This window comes from Amphiura filiformis, chromosome 17, assembly GCF_039555335.1.
Source record: "Amphiura filiformis chromosome 17, Afil_fr2py, whole genome shotgun sequence".
In the NCBI taxonomy this organism is placed as follows: Eukaryota; Metazoa; Echinodermata; class Ophiuroidea; order Amphilepidida; family Amphiuridae; genus Amphiura; species Amphiura filiformis.
Window position 1 is genome coordinate 36828080 of NC_092644.1, and position 26564 is coordinate 36854643.

Below are 26564 nucleotides of genomic sequence, written 5' to 3' on the forward strand. Positions count from 1 at the left end.
TATGTTTTTCTTAGCAAATAAAAAATTTTGATGGTTTTTCGTTTTATACCGGAAGTGACCCCTTAATGACCTTTGACCCCAAATCTGTGAGGACCCCATAGACACTGGATAATAACAATGCATGTGTGCAAGTGGTGTCACTGTCCTACGTAATCTGTGAGAGAAGAAGCATTTTGAGTTGAAATCACGTTTTTGTCCCTATGACCCCTGCGTGACCTTTGACCCCACGAGTTTCATATGACATGTAGGGGCATGGTCAATGATGGTTGTGACCAAGTTAGGTCAAAATCGGTGTAAGCATGTAAGTGCTAGAGCAAATGTAGTGGTCGGCAGAAGAAAGAAGAAAGAAGAAAGAAGAACTAGACTTAGCTGTGGTCTAAGACCACGAACACAGCCGTGTTGTAACCCCCAATGACCTTTGACCCCAAAATATATGAAAACCCCATAGACATTGGCTAATGTCAATGCATGGGTACATGTGGCATCACTTTGCTATGTTATTTGTGCAGAAGGGGCATTTTGAAGGTTTTTCGTCTCAGGCCGGAAGTGACCCCTTAGTGACCTTTGACCCGAAATAAAAAATACCACATATGAATTGGATAACCATAATTCATGTGTGAACATACCGTTACTGTCCTATGTTTTTCTTAGCAAATAAGAAATTTTGAAGGTTTTTCGTTTTATACCGGAAGTGACCCCTTAATGACCTTTGACCCCCAATCTGTAAGGACCCCATAGACACTGGGTAATAACAATGCATGTGTGCAAGTGGTGTCACTGTCCTACGTAATTTGTGGGAGAAGCATTTTAAAGGTATTTCGTTTTATACCGGAAGTGGCCCCTTAATGACCTTTGACCCTAAATAAAAAAAAAATACCACATATACACAGGGTAACTACAATTTATGTGTGAACATACCGTTACTGTCCTATGTAATTCTTAGCAAATAAAAATTTTTGATTTTTTTCGTTTTATACCGGAAGTGACCCCTTAATGACCTTTGACCCCAAATCTGTGAGGACCCCATAGACACTGGATAATAACAATGCATGTGTGCAAGTGGTGTCACTGTCCTACGTAATATGTGAGAGAAGAAGCATTTTGAGTTGAAATCACGTTTTTGACCCCTATGACCCCTGCGTGACCTTTGACCCCACGAGTTTCATATGACATGTAGGGGCATGGTCAATGATGTTTGTGACCAAGTTAGGTCAGAATCGGTGTAAGCATGTAAGTGCTAGAGCAAATGTAGTGGTCGGCAGAAGAAAGAAAGAAAGAAAGAAGAAAGAACCTGTAAGAAAAAAGACACAGCCGTGACTAACGTCACGGCTGTGTAAAGAAGAAAGAACCTGTAAGAAAAAAGACACAGCCGTGACTAACGTCACGGCTGTGTAAAGAAGAAGAAGAAGAAGAAGAAGAAGAAGAAGAAGAAAGAAACTACTGGGAAACAGGAGTCTAGCCGCCGCTCGGCTAGACTAATGAGTAAGCTTAAAAACCATGAACACATGGAGTGATGGACCGCCTAAACCGGCCTACCGTGCATAGGTCCTACCTAGGCCTTTCTCGCAACATGGTGGAGTTTTCATGTAATCTTTTAACCAATCAATGAACAAAAAATCTATGAATGAAGGATATAAAACAAATATATACTGCCTTCATTCGAGGTACTGGTTAAAACTATGGTACTATAGTACTATTTTCCTTCGGGGCTGCGCCCCTCAGGAAAATAGTACTATTGATCTCACCTCGGGCCCATAGTTTTAACCAGAACCTCTCATGGCAGTATATATGTTCTGGGCGGAGGCAATAACAGTTTTGTTTATGGGCCCGGGTGTATACGGGGACAAACACTTTGTCTCTCTTTTGAACCCATGTATACGGAGACAATAACTGTTCAGTTGTATATCTTCTGGGCCCAGCTGTATACGGAGACAATAATAGTTTGTCTATCTTCTGGGCTCGGCTGTTTACGGAGGCAATAACAGTTGGTTTATGGGCTCGGATGTATACGGAGACAATAATTATAACACTTTATCTATCTCCTGGGCCATGGGCCCGGCTGTATACGGAGACAATAACAGTTTGTAAATCTTCAGGGCGCGGCTGTATACGGAGACAATAATAACAGTTTTCCTATGGGCCCGGCTGTATACGGAGACAATAACAGTTTGTATATCTCCTGGGCCCGGGAGTATATATATGGGGAGGCAATAACAGTTTGTCTATCTTATCTTCTGGGCCTGGCTGTATAAGAAGGCAATAACATTAACACTTTGTCTATCGTCTGGCCCGCAGGAACACGGAGAAAAAACAGTGCGTCTAGTCTATCTCCTGGACCCGGCTGTATACCATGTTGGCCTATACGGAGACAAAAACCGTTTGTCTATCTTCTGGGAACAGCTGTATACGGAGACAATAACAGTTGTCTACCTTTTGAACCCGGTTGTATACGATGACAATACTTGTTCAGTTGTATATTTTCTGGGCCCAGCTGTATATGGAGACAATAACTGTTTGTATATCTTTTGGGCCCAGGTGTATACGGAGACAAAACAGTTGTATACGGAGAAAATAACAGTTTGCCTATATATCTTCTGGGCTCGGCTGTATATGGAGACAACTTTAACAGTTTGTCTATGGGCCCGGCTGTATATACGGAGACAAGTTTGTATATCTTCAGGGTCCGGCTGTATATGGAGACAATAATAACAGTTTCTCTATGGGCCCGGTTGTATACGGAGACAATAACAGTTTGTATATCTCCTGGGCCCGGCAGTATGGGGAGACAATAACACTTTGTCTATCGTCTGGGTCCAGATGTACACGGAGAAAAAACAATTTGTCTATCTCCTTAGCTCGGCTGTATACGGAGACAATAACAGTTTGTCTATGGGCCCGGATGTATACGAAGACAACATTTTGTTTATCGTCTGGAATCGGCTGTATACTGAGATAATAACCGTTTGTCTATCTTTTGAACAAGACTGTATATACGGAGACAATAACAGTTTGTCTATCTCTGGGCCCGGCTGTATACGGACACAATAACTGTTTGCATATCTTCTGGGCCCGGCCGGCTGTATACGGAGACAATAACACTTTTCTATCTACTGGGCCCGGCTGTATAACAGTTTGTATATCTTCTGGCCTCGGATGTATGGAGATAATAATTATGGAAGGTATAATGGTATTTTAAGATCAAATATATAATGTCACTGATGGCAAATAATCTTGGTAGAAACACATTTGACGTTTGTAGCTATTTTCATTATTTCTTCGTGCAAAGTGACCAAAAGTGTCAGTGCTTTTTTCTGTTTTGATCTATTGTTGACAAATATGCTATTGCTCGTGTTGAGAAGATGCAATAACCTGATCTACATTTCTTTTGCCTTTATGATGATGTTTTTACCGCGACCACCATAATCATTAACTATATGATGGCGGCTAAAATATGATTACATTTTTCATCGTATGCTTGCAGCTATAGAGACGATAACATATTAAGGCGATTATAGCCATATAATCAGGTAGTGTATAGTTTGCCCCGAGAGTCTCTATAACTCATCAAAATTTAAAAACTTGCAAGGCATTGATGAATAAGATGCATGGTCAAGGCCGTGAATATGACGAAGATATGACACGATCAAAATAATGCACGTACTGCAGTTCTTTCAGCCAAATATATAATAGAAAATTGCTATCTTTAAATTAAAGGATATTTTGCGATTTTAGATTCAATAGATAATCCCGAAAAAAATTTATTTCCAAAATTTCAGTTGATTTGGACATTGAACATACATGAGATGAATATTTCGACTACTCAGTGCCAGAAGTGCATGGGTAAGTGCAGTAGCTGCCCTGTGAACATTTGGCAGTTTACACATAGTAGGGCCCCCTATGCCTATATTGTTCTCATGGCAGCTGTTGCACTTACCAACTTCCGGCGATGAACAGTCAAATTACTGTATTTTTAGAAGAAAAAAAATGTGCAACTTAACACTTTTTGTCCCACAAGGAGCATCTTTGGCTAAAATAGGTTCACCCAAGGGTTCTTTATAATTATGTTCTTACAAGGGGGTTTCGACTGTCCTGAGTGTCCTCCAGGGGGAACCTTTGAAGCTAAATTATTCAAAGAACCATTTAAAATGTTCTCCAAAGGGGTTTAAAAGGAACCCTTTCGCGTCATGGGTGAGAACGTGATTTTTAACATTCGGTGAGAGCAAAAATGTGGGGTCGTTGGGTGAGAGACGGACCATTTGGACCTAAATTAGGAAAAATTGGACTTTTTTAAATGGGGTATCATGGGTGAGAGCCAAATAAGCATGAACATTGAATTTCTTGTTATGGTTGTTTTTATTTTGTTTGTTTTTTAAATTTCAAAATAAGTAACAAAATCAGTGAAAAATGAAGGTTGCTGTTCAAATTGAAAAATAGTGGCAGATCGAATGACAAAATAAGGGGTCTTTGGGTGATAGAGCATATATGTTTGAAAAAAAAATATGGGACCTTTGAGTGACAGGCTGACAGCGATATTAAAAGCCCTACATTATACGCGTAACCTCCAAAGTGGGAGTTCCCCGTCACCCCACCCCCACCGTATATGTGATACGTTTAAATGAGGAGCTAAAATTCTTTGAATCTGAACTTATTTCCTATTACAAAAATTACAAAATTGACAGTGGCCCTCACCTAGTTCACCACGTAAACTTATGGCTCAAAATTCGGACCGCTCGCCAATAAGTTTACTGCTTTCTGTGTTTTGAAATTTGTTGACGTTTTAACGATCCCTGATTCCCGGTCGCTTATTTTCGCTGTGTCACGTCACATGCATGACGCTGGTGGGTACCAACCAAACTTCAGAAAAAAAAACCTCGATCGCCGACAACGATGTGATATGGGACTTACATAGGATTACACAGAGAGATATTTTGCCAAAATTTGACCATTTCTATTTAGCTTGGCCCTACTTTGTCTGCGCTATATGAAAAAGGACAGTCTTAAGTAAGTAAATGTACAATGATTTTGATGTTTTGATGTTTTGGGAGACTGGGAGGGATCAGAACCAAAAGATGATGGAGCCTATTCTTGACTGTAATATTCCTTCACCACATTATCGTACGGTAAGATGCTTATACGATGGACAGAGAGTATCAGTTTGTGAATGAGGACATCGTATAAGTTCCTTGTACTAGGCCCTCACCGATAGTGAATCTTACCGTGTTGGTTGATTTTATGGAGAGGGCGTTCGAAATTTTTTTTGCCAATGCAGACCAATGAGCAGGTGATCATGCGCGTATTTTTTTTTGGGGGGGGGGGTCAAAGCAGTGGGCGGCCAAAACGAAGGGGAGGCGGAAGAAGAAGGGGCGGCAAAAAGAAGGGCGGCGGAAGAAGAAGGGCCGGCAAAAAGAATTAATAAAGTAAAAAGGTCGCTATGGGTCTAAACTAAATATCATCGCTTTTAGGGCGCTTGGGGGGGAGCTTTGGTGGCGCGAGCCCCCCGGGGTCAAAGCAGTGGGCGGCCAAAACGAAGGGGCGGCGGAAGGAGAAGGGGCGGCAGAAAGAAGGGCGGCGGAAGAAGAAGGACCGTGGCTCTTCACTTTTTCAAACCACCTAAAAACAATTGGGTCAACCTTTTCGGGCTGTTGAGGAAGGGGCGGCAAAATTGAATTTTCTTCAGCCCCCCGGGGTAAGAGCGGACAGTGAGCATGGTGAGGGCCACAATGTATACGTTTTTTAGGAATTAGCATATTAGGGAATTAAGAAATGTATTCTTACCTTTGTATTTTGACAGCCGACTGTTTTCGTTGTGTCATAGTAACAGCATCCATCTCGAGAACTGTGTCCTCTGCTTCCTCCTCTTCTTCTTTGGTGAGGCCTGAAACATTGTTCTCTTTTCCCTCTTGTTTGAGGCTGTTAGAAGCGTGTTTATTTGTCCCCTTTCTTTCTGGTTTTGAACTACCCATTATACTTAGGCCTCCATTAGCACCAGTTTTTCCGTTATTCCCGATTTTGCTACCAGAAACTGACACTGAGCCACTTGGTTTTATTCCTTTCTTTCGTTTGGTAGCTGGTGAAGCCCGTGGTGAGGCCCGTGGTGAGGCCCTAGGAGAAGTCCGCGGTGAAGCACCTTTCTTATGTGTCCCATTTGGTCTCGAAAAACTTGACATGTTTATTATAGTTAGTCCTCCATTGCCGCTGGATACTTCTTCATTCTTAGCGTCACTTTTAGTTTGAGCTGTAGTGCCGTTGATGTCGTTGCTAATTTCTCCCGTGATCTGGGGTTCAGATTGATTGCCATTGGTTGATGATTCAGGTTGGTGATTAGAAACGGACACAGATGGTACATTTGCTGAAAATTAACAATTAGATGTTTTAAAAATGTTAGGATTAACAATATTATATGCATCAAATACCGTAGAAACCCGTCTATAAGGAATAGAAGCGACTGTGATGATAGCATATTTTAACTAGTAACAAACGCACGGCGCATGCGCGAGCCGGGAAATTCAGTTTTGGTTTTGAAACGTAAACAAAGCCGAATATCAAAACAACTCCATGCAGAAAATCACTTCTTTTTATAAAACTAAGCAAAATTACAACAATTACTTCAGTGAATATAAACACCAAAGTCATATCTACCACATATGTCAAAAAGAAGTTGAAAATTCATCAGATAAGCGAGAAAGGGTCGAATTTTCGGTCAAAAAAAATTTCGAAAAAAATCATATTTTTTTGGCCTGAAACTTGGCCATAACAAAATTCCCGTACACCACCAATTTCATGATTTTTTGTCCTCAAAAATTAACTGAGAAATCCTCATAGTGTTTTCAAGTCAATTCCTCGGGAGACGGAAAAACGGACATATAGAAAAAAAGATATTTAATTTTATTTAATTTTATCCACAAATTGACACCTGAGTTCGGGCGTTGCAAACGTGCCATATATGTGTAGGGACCGAGTCTACAGCAAGCTTGAACTTCCCGGCTCGCGCATGCGCCGTGCGTTTGTTACTAGTTAAGCATATTTCACGCTAGCGCCCTCCACAATATTATATCATTATGGAATTTGAGCAAATCATTTACCGACACAAGCAGGTATACAATGTATTATTTTATCTTTATTTCGCATCTCACGAGCATAGCTCACTTGGCAAGGCATAAGACTTTGGTTCTTTAGATCGGAAGATGGTGAGTTCGAGCCTCATCACGGTCACACAAACTTTTATAACAAAATATTGTTCAAACTTTTCATTTATATTTTCTTGCATTTTCTAAAGACTCCTTTCGTGATCATTTTTTTTTTCATATTTAGTTTAATTTATTCTATTGTTTTTCTTTTATTGTTTCTTTTCTTTGTCTTTTTTTCTTGTTTAATTTTATTTTTTCTTTATTTTTCTTTGATTCATATAATATTGGCAGGATAAGGAGAGGAGGGAACTAAAGACCCATTCAGTGATTTGCTCATCCGGACGATCGTAAAAATCATCAAAATTCACCTTTGTCATTGTCATAGATGTGGTAACATAGCCTGCTAGTGGTTCAGCAGAAAACCGTGTGACACATAATATACATTTGGCTACATTTTATTATACGATAAATACGAATTTATTAAACATGGTAACAAATATTCTCTAGCAGATCGGTTATACGATGGAACTGGTAGGCATAGGCCTATTATAAATTCGGGATATTAAATATCTTCCTGACGAGACAGATCTGCGCATGTGGTCAAAGACGATTCCTTACTAGCCACAGACCGTCCGCTGGAATTAGTTGAATCGCTATGGCTGTTGGTCGGACCTCTCATCTCTCCACATCGATTGTGACCTATCCCCGACATTGCCCTTATGAACTCACATCCTCCTGTTTTATTCAATACGCTGGCGAAGTTACGTAATAATCGGATTAACTACCATAGCAATAGGTGAAAACAATTTTGAATATACCGCGTTATACACTGATACGTTCAGGCGGTACCTCTTCATTGAACCATATCATGCTGCACCTGTAAGATCTTTGAAAAGACCAGTATTGTATTCAATCTATGATTGCAGTCATACACAGTACAGGTGATGAGTGTAACCTGCTTGTAGCGCAGCGCGATATGTTCAAAATTGTTTTCACCTATTGCTATGGTAATTAATCCGATTAATTACGCAACTTCACCAGCGTATAATGGCCGAATAAATTCTGACCATCACTTGGCTTGTTGGATTCGTCTATACTACAATTCGCTGTCGAAGTGACGTAATAATCGCAATAACTACCATCAAGCAGATTGCACTAATCACCCGCGTATGTCACCAAACATAGATTGAATACCACTCTTTTCATAAATACTAATCTTACATGGCGAGTGATTAGCATTTCAACTATGGTTTAATGCATAGGTGCCACGTGAACGATGAAGTGCAGGGCTATATATTCGAAATTGTATTCATCAATTGCTATGGTAGTTAATCCGATTAATTACGTCACATCGACAGCGAATAGCCTATAGTATGGGTTCAAGTGGAACAAAAAATAGTGTATGTCCATTGCTAGCTATGGTAATTAATCATGTTAGTGTTTACATCACTACTTCGGTGAAGACAAGAGAAGTGTGCCTTCTCTACCAACGCCTGTGATATAACAGGTGCAAGCGAAACAAAATTGAATGACCAGAATAGTTTCCTTTGTCAGATGAATTGATTGAAGTTTTGAAGACACTCTATTCTTGATGGGACAATAGATTCAAATATGGAATAATTATTATTCCTCATCTATTTTTTTATTGAAAAACTGCAATTGTGGCAACAGAACAATATTTATTTTGATTTCATTTCAAGTAGAAACAAAATCGTGCTTAAGCCAAAAACGCACCCTACCTCAAGAATTGGGATGGCACAAAGGTGCAACATAGGTTTTATTGCAAAGACGAGGACAGACAAGTAGTTACAACACATCTGTCTAACCGTGGGTTTCGCTATTATTTAGAATAAATGCTTTTACTAGTTTCTATAAAACCACAAAATTACTAAAAAAACTATAAAAAAAAAAAAAAAAAAAAAAAAAAAAAAAAACGCACCTAAAATTAAAAGTAGAAAGGTAGATTTGAAGAAAGATAAAAAGAACATGTTAAAAAGTTAAAATTAAACGAGAATGAAAAAACGGAACCGGTGCCCGGACCATGCTCTCTTCAGCATGTCTTCAGTTCCAAAGTCTGACGCTCTATCATTTGAGCTATACGATCCTGATATACGAAACAGTCGTTATTATGTCAATACAATTGATTGGTGTTACAACATACTTAGATGGAATGCATAGCCACCCAGTGCCAGTATATATTTGCTCAAACTCCAAATACAACAAGCAACCAATTTTATTGAGGGCGTTTCTTGGGTATATCCTTGTAGACGGGGTTTTACGGTACGTTTGTAACGAAAATGAAAATATGTATACTTTTATAATAATATTTCTAATTCCTTCAAATATTACTCTTAAAATTTGTACAACAAAAAGAACTAGTCAACATGGTGGCAACACCCTGTTCTACGAGCGACAAACTTTTTCAAATATAGGGTCGGTCGGTCGTTTGTTTTTTTGTTGTTGCAAATGTCTGAAATATTCTCAGAAATATCTCTGAGAATCACACAAATCTGTTTTAAAAAAATAATTTCACTCCCTTCGCTCGTATTTTTTCAAACAAAATATACTTTCGCCCAAAAATCCGGCTGATTTTACATTCATGCATGCAGCAAATAATAATAATAATAATGATAAGTGGGCAAAGAGGCAAAGATAATATTGGTCATTTAGTTCTAATCATTGTTAGCCTACAAGATTTATAAACTGAGAATACCCGGAACGTGGAAAGTGCGCCATTTCCAAGCTTTTGTTGCAACACGGAGTCGACTCATTTACAGCATCATGTAATAATATTAAGATACTTTCTACTATTTTGAAATTACTGACAATTTATGCCATTCATATTCCGGCTATTATAATATCCAGTGTCAATTTTTCGCTCGTCAATTAATGTTTTTCTTTTTCTGATTTTTATAAAAAGGAATAGAATAAAAAGGATATTTTTCCAATTTTTTTTACACTTAGTTGTCAAGTTTCGGACTGTTTTAAGTCAAATTAAGTAAGCATCATGCGGTTGGGAAGCCAAAGTGAGCTGGGTTTGAAATAAAAGGTTTCGTCACTAGTGATTCTGATAGTTGTCTCTTTATTTCATGCAAGTATAACGTTTGTGGTAAAAAATATTTAAGAAGTTAACATATTGTATCTACGTCTATCAAATAAGCATTATGCTAATTAACCACTCAGAATCATTAAATAATAAGATTTTACAAGGACCTCATCCTCCTCCTCTTCAAGAAATACAATTAATGATATAGATAAAAATGGCGATTTCGCATAAGAAAAACAGGACCCTCCTCCTTCCTTTTTTAAAGTCTGAATGAAAAATAGTTTGTTTTTTTACTTCGCTTTACGTCTATAACCCTTTCAAAATGTTATACCCAAATGCGGCCATAACACGGGTATGGCGCATCACCATCGCAGAATATCGATACTAGACATGCGATGTTAATGGGTGTTGAGAATACCATTAACTCATATTGATCGTTGCTTATTCTATGCCCCATGCACTGATCTGATAATTATTTATTACTCATTTTGTTTTGTCTTCAAATTATGGATTTTTAAATGCTTCTCATAAATATTAATAATTACATCATCTTCGCATACTTCCACTATTTTGTTCGTTCTAAATTTCCTGGAAAGAAAGAAGTGGAAGACACTTTTGAATAACTTTCGTCTTAATATATAAAATAACTTTCCTTCCAAGTTTTTTTGAGATTATGAAAATATATTTTATGAATGTCAATAATTATGAATCTTTGATTGTCTTCGCATTTTTGTTGCTTTTAATTCGCATAGGCGATGAATGTTTGTGTTAATACTTTCTAAAAACTAGAGTTTAATATATAACATACTTTGAGCAGCATGTTTTTAAAAACGTCTATTCCAACATTTCACACTTACGTTTTGGGGTGGGGAAGGAAGTCAACCTCCCAAAGAAAGCATTTTCGTATTTAGTCCAGGCCCTAGCTAGAACCCGGCCTACACCGGATAGGGCAGAGATTTTGACACTTGATTTGGGTTATTGGACCTTTGAGGTTAACGAATCACAGAGGTGCTTTTGCGAAAGCGGCTGCGAATTCGAGAAATCCAAGATGGCCGCCGGCGGCCATTTTGAAAATTTTAAATTTTAGTTTTCACTCAATATTCATGTGTAATACATCATTCTATAGGTTTTTGCATACAAGGAATCAATTTCTGACATTATTTTTATGATTGAAGGTCAGTATAACATGTTTACATTCAAAATGGCCGCCGAATGGTTGCCAAAAGATGGGGTTTTCATTAAAATGCATTTAGAATTCAATATTTTAACTTATTTGATGTTAAAAATAACCATGGGATGCTGATATTATGGTGACAACAAAGCATAAGTCGTCTATGTCATTTCTATCATCTCCTGGATATGTTTAAAAATCAAAATGGCTGCCAAAATGGCCGCCAAAATAGTCTTTTTTCATTAAAATGTGTTACAGGAGTATTATAAAGTACCAGATTTACAATGAAATGGTGCCAAACATTGTGTTCTTTTGTATTCAAAGTATCCCTCTGGTAAAGGGGTAACAATATGACATCGGCATCAATTAATATTATCTCATATGGGCATGTAAACATTCAAAATGGCCGCCAAAATGGCTGCAAAACATGATTTTTTCATTAAAATGGTATTTAAAACAGCATTTTAATAGATGTTGTGTTAAATATTTCCATGGAACGCTGATATAATGTTAAAGGGATATTTCTATCCCAATTTCTTCCTGCTCATGTGTTTTTACATTCATAAAAGAATCTTAAATCCTAAATTTCATGCAAATCGGACATTCCGTTGGCGAATTATGGACTATAACATACCGTATATTTCAATGGTCCATAGGATTGTGTGTTATACTTTCGTTGGCGACAGAATAAAATTCAAAATCGAACATGTTGGCCGGTTTCTCTGGAAAGGGAATATATTTGCAAGATTCCTCTTGCATTTGATCATTATGCACCTAGTATATAAGGGGTCCCGTTGGTATGAGCATGCCGGCAGAATCATTTTACGACAGAATGTTAACCATATGCCATGAAGCTGAAAAAATGACATCTCCTGTAAAAAACTGGTATCTTGAAAGTTGGTGTAACAGTCATTTAAAAGAATATAATATACTCTTTTAAATGACTGTTACACCAACATCCAAATTATTATTTTGGTGGCCAAGTTGAATTTTAAACATGCCCAATTACCCATAAGTCCATGCTGTTTTCCTATTACTGCTATGCTATAATGATTATGTGGGAAAATACTCTCCTTTTATGGCACCATCCCTTGAAAACCAGATACCTAGTGTCGCTGTAACAGATTTTGATGAAAAATAATATTTTGGTGGCCATTTTGGGAGTCAATTTTATTTCTTTGAACTTACCCATGGGATAATTTTGAATGACATATTTTACGTTACCCTTCTGCCACAAAGATATTTTTGGATCTCGAAGAAAGCACTCATGTGGCACCATTTCCTTAAAAAATCAGATAAATTACATGTTGTTGAGACATAATATTATCAATTTAAAACTACTTGCATGGTCATTTTGGAGAAAAAAAGAAAGGAAAGAAAGCACTATTGTTGCACATAATACATTATGTAAATTGTAAGTTGCTGGAAGGTATGGGTCTTGCTTAAAATGCCATATAGTTGAAAGCTTTCCATCCTGTTTCTGTTTTGCGGAATTTGATGGAAAACAAAAAATAGACTATGGGGCAGGTTGGCCCACTTGTGCTGGGCAGGTTGCCCCCATTGTGTTTATGGGCAAGAGTTATGCATACTTTCTCCATTTTCACCCATTTTGTGTCAAATGAAGCAAAATACAATTTACACACCAACACTAGTCAGTTCCATGGATAAAATTGTTCAAAGGCGGAGTATAGTACAAAAAAATCTATATTGTTGTCCTATTTGAGCACTTTTTGACTGGAAATAGCAATATTTCAATATCATATTTCTTTATAATTGGGAATTTGTACATAAAAAGTAATTCATCACTCAGAATAGTTAATAATGAACAAAAAAGTCAATTACAATTGTTATCCACAGCCTTTCAGTTTTTCGTTATGGGTTTTATAAGATGATTGGTTAACGTTATTTCCTTGATTTTAGCTATTTCCTCAAGAATGACCCATGATGGCGCAAAATGAATTTTATTTTTGATTATCTTGGAACTATGATAGGTGATATCTTACCGCAGTTGTAACTTTAGAATGTTTTATTGGAAAGAAATATGGCAATAACACACGGTTGTGCATAGAGGGCCAACCTGCCCTGTTTGGTGGGCCAACCTGCCCCGGCCTGGTTAATTTTCTTTTCGCTCTCTCCTACAACTACTATAACTTTTGTATAAGTCACAGAGCCATATAAATTTGTTAGCATTTACCTAGAGTAAACAGCTCTCAAGTATCAAATTGAGAGCCTCCTAACCCACAAACTGAGCTCTCCAGATAAGTGGGGAAAAGGGGCCAACCTGCCCCGGTCTCCCTTACTAGGTGCATAATGATCATGTGCAAAAGGAATCTTGCAAATTTATCTTATAAATTTATAATTTATATCTAGAGAAACGGGCCGAAATGTTCGATTTTGAATTTCATTCTGTCGACAACGAAAGTATCACACACAATCCTATGGACCATTGAAATATATGTTATAGCCCATAATTCGCCAACTGAATGTCCGATTTGCATGAAAATTTGGGTTTAGGTTTCTTTCATGAATGTAAAAACACATGAGCAGGAAGAAATTTGGATAGAAATACTCCTTTAACATTATATCAGCGTTCAATGAAAATATTTAACACAACATCTATTAAAATGCTGTTTTAAATATCATTTTAATGAAAAAATCATGTTTTTGCAGCCATTTTGGCGGCCATTTTGAATGTTTACATGCCCATGAGATCATATTAATTGATGCTGATGTCATATTGTTACCCCTTTACCAGAGAGATACTTTGAATACAAAAGAACACAATGTTTGGCACCATTTCATTGTAAATCTGGTACTTCATAATACTCCTGTAACACATTTTAATGAAAAAGACGATTTTGGCGGCCATTTTGGCAGCCATTTTGATTTTTAAACATATCCAGGAGATGATAGAAATGACATAGACAACTGACCATAATATCAGCAACCCATGGTTATTTTTAACATCAAATAAGTTAAAATATTGAATTCTAAATACATTTTAATGAAAACCCCATCTTTTGGCAACCATTTGGCGGCCATTTTGAATGTAAACATGTTATACTGACCTTCAATCATAAAAATAATGTCAGAAATTGATTCCTTGTATGCAAAAACCTATAGAATGATGTATTACACATGAATATTGAGTGAAAACTAAAATTTAAAATTTTCAAAATGGCCGCCGGCGGCCATCTTGGATTTCTCGAATTCGCAGCCGCTTTCGCAAAAGCACCTCTGTGATTCGTTAACCTCAAAGGTCCAATAACCCAAATCAAGTGTCAAAATCTCTGCCCTATCCGGTGTAGGCCGGGTTCATTACACATGAATATTGAGTGAAAACTAAAATTTAAAATTTTCAAAATGGCCGCCGGCGGCCATCTTGGATTTCTCGAATTCGCAGCCGCTTTCGCAAAAGCACCTCTGTGATTCGTTAACCTCAAAGGTCCAATAACCCAAATCAAGTGTCAAAATCTCTGCCCTATCCGGTGTAGGCCGGGTTCTAGCTAGGGCCAGGACTAATTATAGGACGTCGTAGAACGTCAATTTGGTTTATTCCCTAAGTACTGAATTTCATGAATTTCAATGGTGTAAACGTGGTAAACCGGGAGATATGAAGCTGTCAGTCGGTCCCTATCAACGTGAACTTACCATTCGTCTCCTGATCATTCTGTGGATTTTGTTCTGCAGCAGCCCTCTTTTCTGCAGCAAGTTTGCCTGCATCTTGGAATGCTGAAACCGCACTAAAATAAGAGAACGCAAAGTTAACAATGTATTAATGGAACATGCATGAATGGTAAGAAATTATGAACCACGAGGAGAGTTTTGTTTTATTTCTTCTTTTGCCTGGGTTACTCATTCAGTGGATGTTAAGGTATCCTCTGTTTTTCCATGAGGCCCAGGGTAACATTAGGGGAGGCACGAATTTTTTGGCAAGATAAAGAGGTGAAGGAGCGCAGAAAGTTTTGACAACTTGAAAGGGGGAGGAGTCGTTTTTGGCACACATTCATGTGGCACCTTTTCATCATATTCAATAATGCTCTGAAAGAAAATTTATACAGAAACGTTAAGGGGGTACTACACCCCTGTGGTAAATTTGTGACTATTTTTTGCATTTTTCTCAAAAACTAATAACACACTGGTAACAAAAGTTATGTATATTATTGGGGCAAGATATCCAATTACTACACTGGAATTTCAGTGACCCAAAGACATGGGGTTCGTTATTTATGATAAGAAATAAGGTATACGTTTCCTATCATATTATACTGAACTGCTTGCATTGAGTCACTGAAATTCCAGTGTAGTAACTGGATTACTTGCCCCAATAATATACATAACTTTTGTTACCAGTGTGTTATTCTTTTTGAGAAAATGCTAAAATAGTCACAAATTTATCAAGGGGTGTAGTACCCCCTTAAACTATACGCACATTTCATGTTTGCTGTGTTATATGTCTCATCATGACGGCTCTATACGAGTATTAAAATTTATGATTTTTTTGTAAAATCATGCGTGAATATTTTCATTCGATTATTGAAATAATAATTTACAGCTTTTATCGATGAAAACATTATTCATTTTGACAGCAAAACAATCGACAATTTGGAGAGTTGAAAGGATCCCTCATGGTTTATTGATTGGACATGTTGACTATGCTTTTACCATGTTTACAATATTAATGTTGATTAGTCTGATACACAATAATCGGACTAACAGCAATATTATATATATGATCACAATTATTTTAGTTTCTCTACGTTCGTTTAATTAAGGGGGTACTACACCCTTCGATAAATTTGTGTCTATTTTTCATTTTTCTCAAAAACTAATAACACAGTGGTAGCAAAAAGTTATGTATATTATAGGGGCAAGGAATCCAATTACTACACTGGAATTTCAGTGACCCAAGACAAGCGGCTTGTTATTTATGATAAGAAATAAGGTACCGCTAGTATGTACTTCATTTTCTATCATATATACTGAACCGCTTGTCTTGAGTCACTGAAATTTCAGTGTAGTAATTGGATTCCTTGCCCCAATAATATACATAACTTTTGTTACCAGTGTGTTATTATTTTTGAGAAAATGCAAAAATAGTCACAAATTTAACACAGGGGTGTAGTACCCCCTTAACATTTCTTATTTCTCAATCTTTCCGTTACAGCCCGTATACCCACTCGTGCAGTTGTATTACAGAAATAAACATGCAAACGTAAGTTAGTCAAATAAAGTGTATGATACGACTAATTAAAAGTAGTCATACAAGATATATTTTTTAATTCAAGGAAAATAATGCTGAAATTATGTATTTATAATGCTAAAAGAATAGTAATATCATTTCACATTAATTTGCATCATTTCAACATAATATTTTCATGACTTATAATATTCAAATTGTAAAGAATAAGAAATTGCATGACTAATGACGAATTTATAACTTCGCGATTTATCGTGATTTAATTAGTCATTTACGTGCATTACTAATTGATTACTAATTGAATGACAAATTAAATGACTAATTATTTATCGAAAATCAGATTTTTGAAAAATAATTAGTCATTTAATAAGTTAGTCGTATTACACACTTTTTTGACTAACTTACGTTTACAGTGCATGAGCCCTGAGCCTTAAAACCGTTAAGCCCTATACGACTTCTGTAATATTTTTCACAAAATATGATAAAATAATATTATTATTAATATCTCTCCCATGACGTGTCTTTTTGCATTTAAAGCTGATTATGACGGGCAAAATAACAAAATATTATTTAATATTAAAATTGATAAAAATTGCTGTCATGGAAGTTGGCTAGTTTGAATTCGAATTGTATTAGATATTGGATGAGTTGGAACATGTGTAAAATTACAATTGGGCCTACAATGTATGTCACGGAATCTGTTAAAAATATTTGAATTTATTAATAAAGATCCTATATAGGGGCCTATAGTATATTGTGGCTTTAAACCAGCGTTTAAACAGAACGTAATGTTGCTTACTTTTATTGCATTTTGTATTTTTTTTAAATGGATAGGCTAAGCAAAGAAATGAGATTTTTATTTATTTATTTTTAATTCATTTTTTTTAAATGTTTTTTTAATTTATTTATTTATTTATTTATTTATTTATTTATTTATTTATTTATTTATTTACTAGTATTTATTTATTTATTTATTTATTTATTTATTTATTTATTTATTTACTAGTATTTATTTATTTATTTATTTATTTATTTATTTATTTACTAGTATTTATTTATTTATTTATTTATTTATTTATTTATTTATTGTTTTATTGTTTTATTGTTTTATTTATTTATTGTTTTATTTATTGTTTTATTTATTTTGTACTTTTATTGTGTCACTATTACGAGGATCTGTCAAATTACTTCTTGATTCCCGGACTTAATTAAATCAAATTATAAAATACAAGTACTGAAAACTTACGTGGTTACTGTCTTGGCTTTCTTCGATGCACCCAGTCCCATACTGGATTTTGATAGTCCCAAGAGTTACAAATCTTCCGTTTTTGCTTCTACTTTGGATATAACTTTATATAAACGATGGGCGTACAAGTATAAAGAAGTCTTAATATTCCATCAACTATTACGTTTAGTAAGAACAGTGGGGTTTCATTATTATCCTCAGCATTGTCATCATGGCGATTGTCCTAGATCATCATCTTGTATATCATCCACGTGTGGTAAACAAAAAACTGCAATAATCCATTCAAGAGATCACTTTCATTTATTCCTCCAGGAGTCGATTTTGACGGGAATTTCTGGTAACTAAGCACGCTATGTATACTTATAGTAGTAACCTGCCGGTGAATTCCGGTAGAACCACTATGTTTGAGACCAGGGTTTGACAATTCTTGTACAATAGAATAGAAAAGATATTGTATCAAATCATCAAGTTTCCATCATTAAAGTATACAAAATCCGAATCAAATGGTCGCTAGGTAAACGACATGTTTGCAAAAACCAGTTCGTGTAAATAATAACGTACACCTTAGCGAGGTCATAAGAATACCACAATGAAAACGGTGATCGGTATCATTGATTTCTGAAGAGTAAAGGCTCCTTGCATTGACAAAAGGGGAAACATTTGCATAACTTTTCAAACATTTTCTAGATCACTGCCTGAATCGAACTATAATTCAGGGGTAATGACTTACGTGTGTTTTATATAATTTTGACCAGACTAGACAACAAAAATACATTCACAATGTTTTTTTTAAACTAATGTAAATCTAAAACAGTTAACCAAAGGGGAATTTCGTAATCGACAGCCTCATCCCCTCCCCCACTTTTCATTTTTAAAAAGTTGAGATTTTTATACCACTGGAAATCTCTGGCTACATAATGTTTATGTAAAAAAAAAAATTATTGCAGATTAATAATTCGTTTAGCAAAGATATCGTGAAATTTTTATTTACTATAATTACAACACAGTGACCTATACATGGAGTAGTTATGCACATACTCATGCATAACTCGCAAACGCAAAAACGGAATCAACTGAAATTTTGGGAATAAGCTTTTTCGTGGATATCTACTAAAAATGTCATAAAAAGTTAATTATTTATAGTATATTTTCAGGGCATGCTTGTTATCAAAATTGACTAAAGCTTGGAGTACATTACTTACTGCCGTTACCATGTAATGTGGCATGTTGCCATCCCAGTAAATGAAGTATTTACTCAACCTACCTTAAATTAATAGTTATTTTAATGTTTGAATTTGTCTATGGTAAAGAAAGAAAGAAACGATAAAAAAAAACATTCATAAAACTTCAATTCCAACCGAAATAAAATAGACCAAAAAATCGTGCAAATCATGTTAAATTTGCTGTATTTGGTAGATATATAGCGCTGATCATTCTATGGAGGCATCTCAGCAGCACCCGTATTTGGTCTTTAACTTTTACACTTTTGTCAAGTTCAAAATTGCTCGAACATGGTTAAAAACACAAACAATGTGTTTCTCTAGTCATAGGATTCAGAAAAAAGTATAGTTTGACCAATAAACGACGCACGGTTATGGAGTTACGGCAAAAATGTAAAATTAATTGTGACGTCATATGTCTAATTTTGGCTCCACGGCATTTCAGCAGCACTCTTATTTGGTCGTTGAATTACACCGGTGTCAAGTTCAAAATTGCTCGGACGTGGTTAAAACACAAACGATGTGTTATAAGGATTCAGAAAAAGTACAGTTTGACCAATTTACGATGTACGGTTATGGAGTTACGGCAAAAGGTAAAATTAGTAGTGACGTCATAGGTTTAATTTTGGCTCCATGGGGGGGGGGCGACATCAGATTCTTTACACGTTATTGGGCATCCATGCAGTTGTAGGATAAACGACATTATTCTCTATTTCATTTCATTTCATTTCATGTTTATTTGACAAATCGACTGACATCACAAAATACAAGATAAATCAAGCAATGAAACAACACACACCGACATCGCCTGGCTAATAATTACTTGGTACAGCAGAGATACTAAAATAAATACCCGGGATCGATACACGTGAATTTGCTATGCACGAGTTTGATATGAGAAGAAAATCTTTGGATACCGGTGTAGAAAATGATGAATATCTCCCGTAAATGATTTCGTATAAAGAAACCAGATGTGGTTCCTTGCACATGAATATATATTTTGAACACATAGTCGTTAGCTAGCGCTTTGAGACAGTAGCTTGCGTCTTGAGTCAAAAACTGACAATAATTCCGCAATAATTCTGATTTATATGTGCCGAATTATATAGCGCAGTGTATAGGCCAATCGTGAAGGTTGTCTAAAAGAATATGACCTATGGCATACCATGCTTGACTGACACACAGCGAGGTCAGTTACCGAGTTAATCGGGGCTATTGTCAGTAGCCTTGGTCAGATGTCTTTCAGCCTATTTAACTCAAAACTATTAAACAGGTCGATATGTATAATGGCCATGCGTGGCGGTGGATTCAATCTACCATGGCGATTTCTGCCATTGAAGATATCGGGGCGATGACACTGTGCAACACACAGTGTCATCGCCCCGATATCTTCATGGCAGAAATCGCCATGGTAGGTTGAATCCCCCGCCACGCATAGCCATTTTATATCAACCTGTTTAATAGTTTTGTGTTGCATCATGGGCCGAAGGACATCTGACTAAGGCTACTGATAATAGCCCCGATTAGCCCGGTTTTGGCCTATACACTGCGCTATATAATTCGGCACATATAAATCAAAATTATTGTCAGTTTTTGACTCAAGACGCAAGCTGGTATCTCAAAGCGCAAACTAACGACTATCATAACTGTTAAAAATATATATTCAAGTGCAAGGAACCACATCTGGTTTCTTTATACGAAATCATTTACGGAGATATTTATCATTTTCAAACCCGGTATCCAAAGATTTATCGTCTGAATATCAATCGTGCATAGCACATCCACGTGTATCGATCCCGTGTATTCATTTCGGTGTCTCTTGCTGTATAGTGTAATTATTAACCGGGCGATGTCGGTGTGCACAGGAGGGTGAAAGTGCATAGGAACAATGCCGGGAACTACGTCACGCTATTGTTCGACTAAGGCTAACACCACTCCTACGACTGATGAAAGTCTTCTTAATCATCCACTCTTGAAGCGGGAAAGTCTTTTCACACCCAATGCTGGTCAAGATCCATTTCTTGATGCTTATATCACTGAGGTTAAGGCAGACATTATCCAAGGGATAAAGCCTAAAACATATCGGAACATCTCTCGTGATGAGAACAAGGCTCTGCATGATATCAAAAACAATCGTAGTATTGTTATCAAGGAGGCTGATAAAGGTTCTGCAGTTGTCATTCAAGACAGGGAAAGTTATGTTCACGAGTGTTTAAGACAACTCAACAACTCTGATCACTACCAACAACTTGACCATGATCCTACCCCTGAATTTGAAAAGCGTGTGTGTAAAGGTCTTAACAAAGCCTTGGAGGTGGACCTTATAGATCATGATCACAAGGTTGCACTCACACCCAAACGTCCCAAACCAGGTAGATTTTATACTCTACCTAAGATCCACAAACATTTTGACACTATACCAGTTGGTCGTCCAATAGTTAGTGCCAATGGCAGCGTCACAGAGAAGGTTTCTCTTTTCATTGACCACCATCTCAAACCACATGTCTCTACTTTGCCATCGTATGTTCAGGATGACATGGATTTCCTTCGCAAACTAAAGGCTGTTAACGCACATGGGCCCCTTGCGCCTAACACCATACTTTGCACTATGGATGTTTCAGCCCTATACACTAATATCCCGGCAAACGAGGGTATAGATGCATGTCGTTCTTTTCTTGAACCCACTTACTCTCCTGACCAACTTGATGCTTTCTGTGACCTCATGGAAATTGTTCTTACTTGCAATAATTTCACATTTGACAGCACTAACTACAAGCAAATATTTGGGACCAGTATGGGAACGAAAATGGCACCCTCTATGGCCTGTCTTTTCATGGGCTGTCTTGAAGAACGTCTGCTCTCTTCAATCTCCAAGAAACCCCTCATGTGGATGAGATATATCGATGATATTTTCTTTCTGTGGACACATGGACCTGATGAACTTCAGCTCTTTGTCAACTTCTGCAATTCATTCCATCCAACTATCAAGTTTACCTCTGAATCCTCAACCAAGGAAATACCCTTCCTAGATGTACTGGTATCCATCAGAGATGATACTCTCCACACGGACCTGTACTCTAAACCCACTGATTCACATCAGTTTCTTCACTGGACTTCCTGTCATCCCAAGCATACCAAGTCAAGTCTCCCGTACAGCTTGGCTTTCCGGTTGAACCGCATCTGCTCCTCCCCTGAGACACTTCAGAAGAGAAAAGTTGAACTTGAATGCTTTCTAAAGGCCAGAGGCTATCCTGGTTCTGTTATCAACAGACAAATCAACAAAGCTCTAGAGATACCTAGATCTGATGCTCTCGAGCCTAAGACGCCAGACTCTGATAATCCAGAACGCATTCCACTGGTCATCACTTACCATCCTTCGCTTCCCAAACTTTCTCAGATACTTCACAAACACTTGCGTATCTTGCATTCTTCAGATAGATGTAAGAAGGCTATTCCCAACCTACCCATGGTAGCTTATCGGAGAAGTGCTAACATCAAGGACATGATTGTACGTTCATCCCTACCTCCAGCCCAACCTCCTCCCAGAGGCTCGATTGCATGTGGCTCATGTACTTTATGTAATCATGAGATCCACTCTAAACCTAAATGGGGTGGTGGCTCACCAGTCGCACACACCAAGAAAGGGTCGTCTTTCACTAGTTCTTCCACAGGTGAAAGTCATGTCATCCACAAACACCTCAGTTGTCAGAGTGAGAATGTGGTCTACCTTATCACATGTGCTAATTGTCAAGTGCAGTATGTGGGAGAGACTGGTCGTAGCCTGGAAACCAGACTGACTGAGCATTGTGCCGATGCTCGTCTTAACAGAAATACACCAGTAGCTAAACATTTCAACCTCCCAGGACATTCTGCAAATCACATTACTGTCATGTGTATTGACAAACCCCCAAAGACTGACACTTTCATGCGAAAGAAACTTGAGAAAGACTGGATCTCTAAACTTCAGACAACCCAACCACTTGGCTTAAATGTTAAAGATTAACATGCCAGTGTATCTTTAGGCCTATGGATCTTGTTAGCATTTATTACTGGACCTACATGTAGGCCTACATGTTTGATGTGTCAATTCACATTTGGCTTTCTTATTGTAGGCCTCGTTGCTTGCTAATATTTTTCCAGCTTTTAGCAGTCCCTGTATCACTACCTATTTTGGCATATTTCATGTCAATTTGCAACGGTATTTCACTGTGCTTTGGTTTTAGTGATTTTTGGCTCTATCACTTTCATCCGCAGGCCTATATCTGTACATGCACTGAAATTAAATTTAATCATGCATGGACCACATGCTTTCTTACTTTCTCTGTTTTTCTACCTCCCCTTCTTTTCAGTATGCATATTACACTTTAATATTTGAGACCTTCATTAACTTGTGTTTTATCCAGCAATTTTTGGCTTATTTTTCACTATACTTGTATTGTGTAGGTCTATAAACATTATTTGTTCTTTATTTAATATGCATTACTTTTCTCATAATATTGCAGTTTGAGTGACATTAGTCCACTTATCCTATCTATTCATTCTCTACAACCTCTATTGATTGCGACCCCACTTGACGTAACTTTGTAGTGAATTTGCTCTCAATGAGAGAAGACACAACTTATTTTGCTCTGAGTTTGCTGTCTTTTTTGCTACTTATTTCAATTTGAACTTGCCTTCAATTTTTGACTTGAATTTGTTTTTAAACTACAGCATGTAGTTTTTGTTGTTTGCTTTATATTTTGTTGTCTGTCCCTGAAGAAGAGCAGTTTATCTGCTCGAAACGTCGGTTGTTTTTTGTCTGTTCTGTGTTTGACTGCTATGTACACAGTGATTTTCATCACTTCCAGTGTACTGTTTTCCTGACACTTTTGTGGGCTCTGGAATTGGCAATTTTGGCCATCGAACTTTGCCTGTTTTGTGCCTACTCTGGATGTTTGGTTAAGCGTGTCTGTTTATATGCACAGTGATTTTCATCACTTGTTCTAGTGCAGTTTTGTATTACCATTGATCCTTGTTGTTTTTGCAGGTTCAGCACTTACTTCTGTGGGCCTTGGAACTGGTAAAATTTGGCTATCGAACTTTGCCTACTTCTTCTGCCTACATTTGCTGTTTTTTGTCCCCCTGCATACTGTCTAGTCTGCATTTTACTTGTTTCCCCACATCAAGTTGGTGTACCTTGCTTTTTTCTTTCCTAAGGCTACATCATTTTTAACGCATGCGTGTTCGTCAATACAGCTTTAGTCTCCTCCACCTTCGCAACACGGTACGTCGAGTGACTGGAATCACACTGACGGCAGAGGAGAATACTAGCTGGTTAGACAATTTAATTCTATCAAGCATATAATACCTGAACAATCACCGTCATTTGATCGATTTACTACAGAATATATTGTATACACAAAATGTAATTTTAAAATTGTAAACCTGTTAACTTATATATTTGTGTACTAAAGTATAAGGACACGTGAATAAAATCATATAGAAGACAAAATGGCCGCTAATCCGCCTATTGTCTAGACCTAGGCTACATCTTCCGGTTTGGTTATGTAACCTAGGATGCTTATCCCTTCGTATCGATCCCTGGTGTGCAACATACAATATAATCAGACACCTAAATGTCGAGATGTCAGGATGACCCATAAAGTCTGGCTAACAGTGCAAACTTAATTCCAATGGGGTCCCACAAACAAAACAAACAGGTGCCCGGAACAAGGAAAAGAATAACACAACAAAAAACAAAAGGGACCAAAAGTTAAACACTGTAAGCAGACTCATAGATCACCCTGGCATTTCTAGCAAGGTGCTTCTTCATGGTGGACTTATAAGTGCATTATCAGAAAGAGAGGGCAAATTATTCCAATCCAGGTAAAAGAAAGAAGAATATTTGGCATATGAACCAATCCTTGGTATGTGTAAGTTGAAAGAGCTAGATCTAGTTGCATGTGATGGATATCAGAAATTTTGGTAAAGAATTGGTTAAAATATGATGGACCAAGGGAGTGGAAGATGTTAAACATGTGGTTGAGCCTTAACTGCCTGGACCTGTTTTACGGATTTAAGGAGTTTGACAGATTCAAATGGAACCTGACCAACATGATCTCTGGGACCCAACTGCATGAGGTACCGAATCATTTTATTTTGGAAAATTTGCAATTTTTGTTGATGGTATTTTGGCAATCCATGAAACCAAGAAGTGCAGCAGTAACCTAAGTGGCACTGTAATAAGGCTGAACAAAGATTTGTGCGAAGTTTCTGGTTAAAATAAAGAGAATGCCTGTACAAAAATTTCAGCCTGCCAGTTGCTTTCTTAATGATAGACTCAACCATAACTTGACCAGACAATTAATGTTGATCAATTAAAACCCCTAGATATTTTAAAGAGGAGATTGGCTGAATTTCATAGCCATTATAGGAAACATGAAAATTGGCGGCTTGTTTGAGCTGTTTACGAGATCCAAATAAAATCAGCTCAGTTTTGCCTACATGCAATGATAGCTATTTGTTGATAAGCCAGTTATTACATGATTCTAAATCCAAGCTCAGGTCACGAGCAACCACATCTGGATTTGTATCAGATGAAATGATTACACTATCATCTGCATACAATGCAGTTTGTTTTTAACCGAAGTAAACATGTCATTGCTATAGCAAAGGTAAAGCAAGGGACCGAGTAAGCTCCCCTGAGGAACACCGCAGGAGAGCTACATAAGGTCAGATCGAACACCTTTGACTTCGACAATCTGCTGCCTGGCAGAAAGATATGATTTAAACCATGCAGACTTGATGACCATGCATGGCCTCCAGCTTGTGACAAAGAATTTCATGGTTTACTCTGTCGAATGATTTTTGTACATCCAACAGAATAATGCCTACAAATTTACCTTCATCGAGTTGAGTTCTAATGTAGTCAGTTAGATAAATGAGACAAGTTTCTGTTGAAAACCCAGGACGGAAGCCTGACTGAAATTCATAAATGAGATTTTTGGAACTAAGGTAATTTTGGAGTTGAACATAAATTGTTTTCTCAAGAATTTTGGAAACTGAACTCAATAAACTTATCGGTCTATAATTGAATACATGAATACAAAACCCACCCAAGTCGATGGGAAGTGATTTTGAGAGAAAAACCTGTGTATCATTTTAATTCCTTCAGTTAGATTTACCTGGTCAATATGGTAAGTTTTACGTGCAAATGAGTGGATCAAACTGTATTAAGTATGACGATTAGCATTTCAGGGACTTCGTGGCGTTCATTTTAAATGCTGGACTTGGGTGGTTTTTTGAATCATATACAAAGACAACAATGTTGAAATGAGATTACCTTTAGTAAGATAATACAAAATAAAGCACACAGGTATGTATAATGTTGATAAGCATTCTGCCATATAATATAAACCACACACTTTCCTTTATTAAACCCATTTTTTTTTTCAAAAGTCACTCTCCAGCAATGAATGTGTTACAAGTGGACTTTTATACATACTGGATTTCAATCAATGTGTTACAAGACTCAAATCATGGAATTAGGTGGTTCTTTCATACATGCTAATTTTC

At 37.0% G+C, this 26564-nt stretch overlaps 2 protein-coding genes across 3 annotated transcripts in view; one reads left to right on the plus strand and one right to left on the minus strand.

Moving 5' to 3' along the window:
• LOC140137727 (NMDA receptor synaptonuclear signaling and neuronal migration factor-like) overlaps positions 1-18229 on the minus strand; it is a 153037-nt gene extending 134808 nt beyond the window's left edge. The window contains exons 1-3 of one of the 2 annotated variants that reach the window (XM_072159490.1): positions 17791-18229; positions 14996-15087; positions 5776-6349 (exon numbers count right to left, since the gene is read on the minus strand). In XM_072159490.1, the coding sequence (XP_072015591.1) occupies positions 5776-6349; positions 14996-15087; positions 17791-17831 (707 nt within the window). In that variant the 5' untranslated portion in view covers positions 17832-18229. The remainder of the gene's footprint in view (positions 1-5775; positions 6350-14995; positions 15088-17790) is intronic. The other variant, XM_072159491.1, reaches the window with a different exon arrangement.
• LOC140137192 (uncharacterized) lies at positions 18002-25925 on the plus strand. Its single transcript, XM_072158844.1, has 3 exons — positions 18002-18046; positions 20989-22848; positions 25872-25925. The coding sequence occupies exons 1-3, from the start codon at positions 18002-18004 to the stop codon at positions 25923-25925; spliced, it is 1959 nt and encodes a 652-aa protein (XP_072014945.1).
• Positions 25926-26564: the final 639 nt, after the last annotated feature.

Bases quoted from the DNA above. Each gene is read 5' to 3' on its own strand.
- LOC140137192 (XM_072158844.1), top strand. From the start codon at position 18,002: ATGGCGATTGTCCTAGATCATCATCTTGTATATCATCCACGTGTG. The intron at 18,047-20,988 runs GTAAACAAAAAA...CCACTCTTGAAG, and splicing joins TTGTATATCATCCACGTGTG to CGGGAAAGTCTTTTCACACC. The intron at 22,849-25,871 runs GTAGCTAAACAT...TACATCCAACAG, and splicing joins GTCTTAACAGAAATACACCA to AATAATGCCTACAAATTTAC.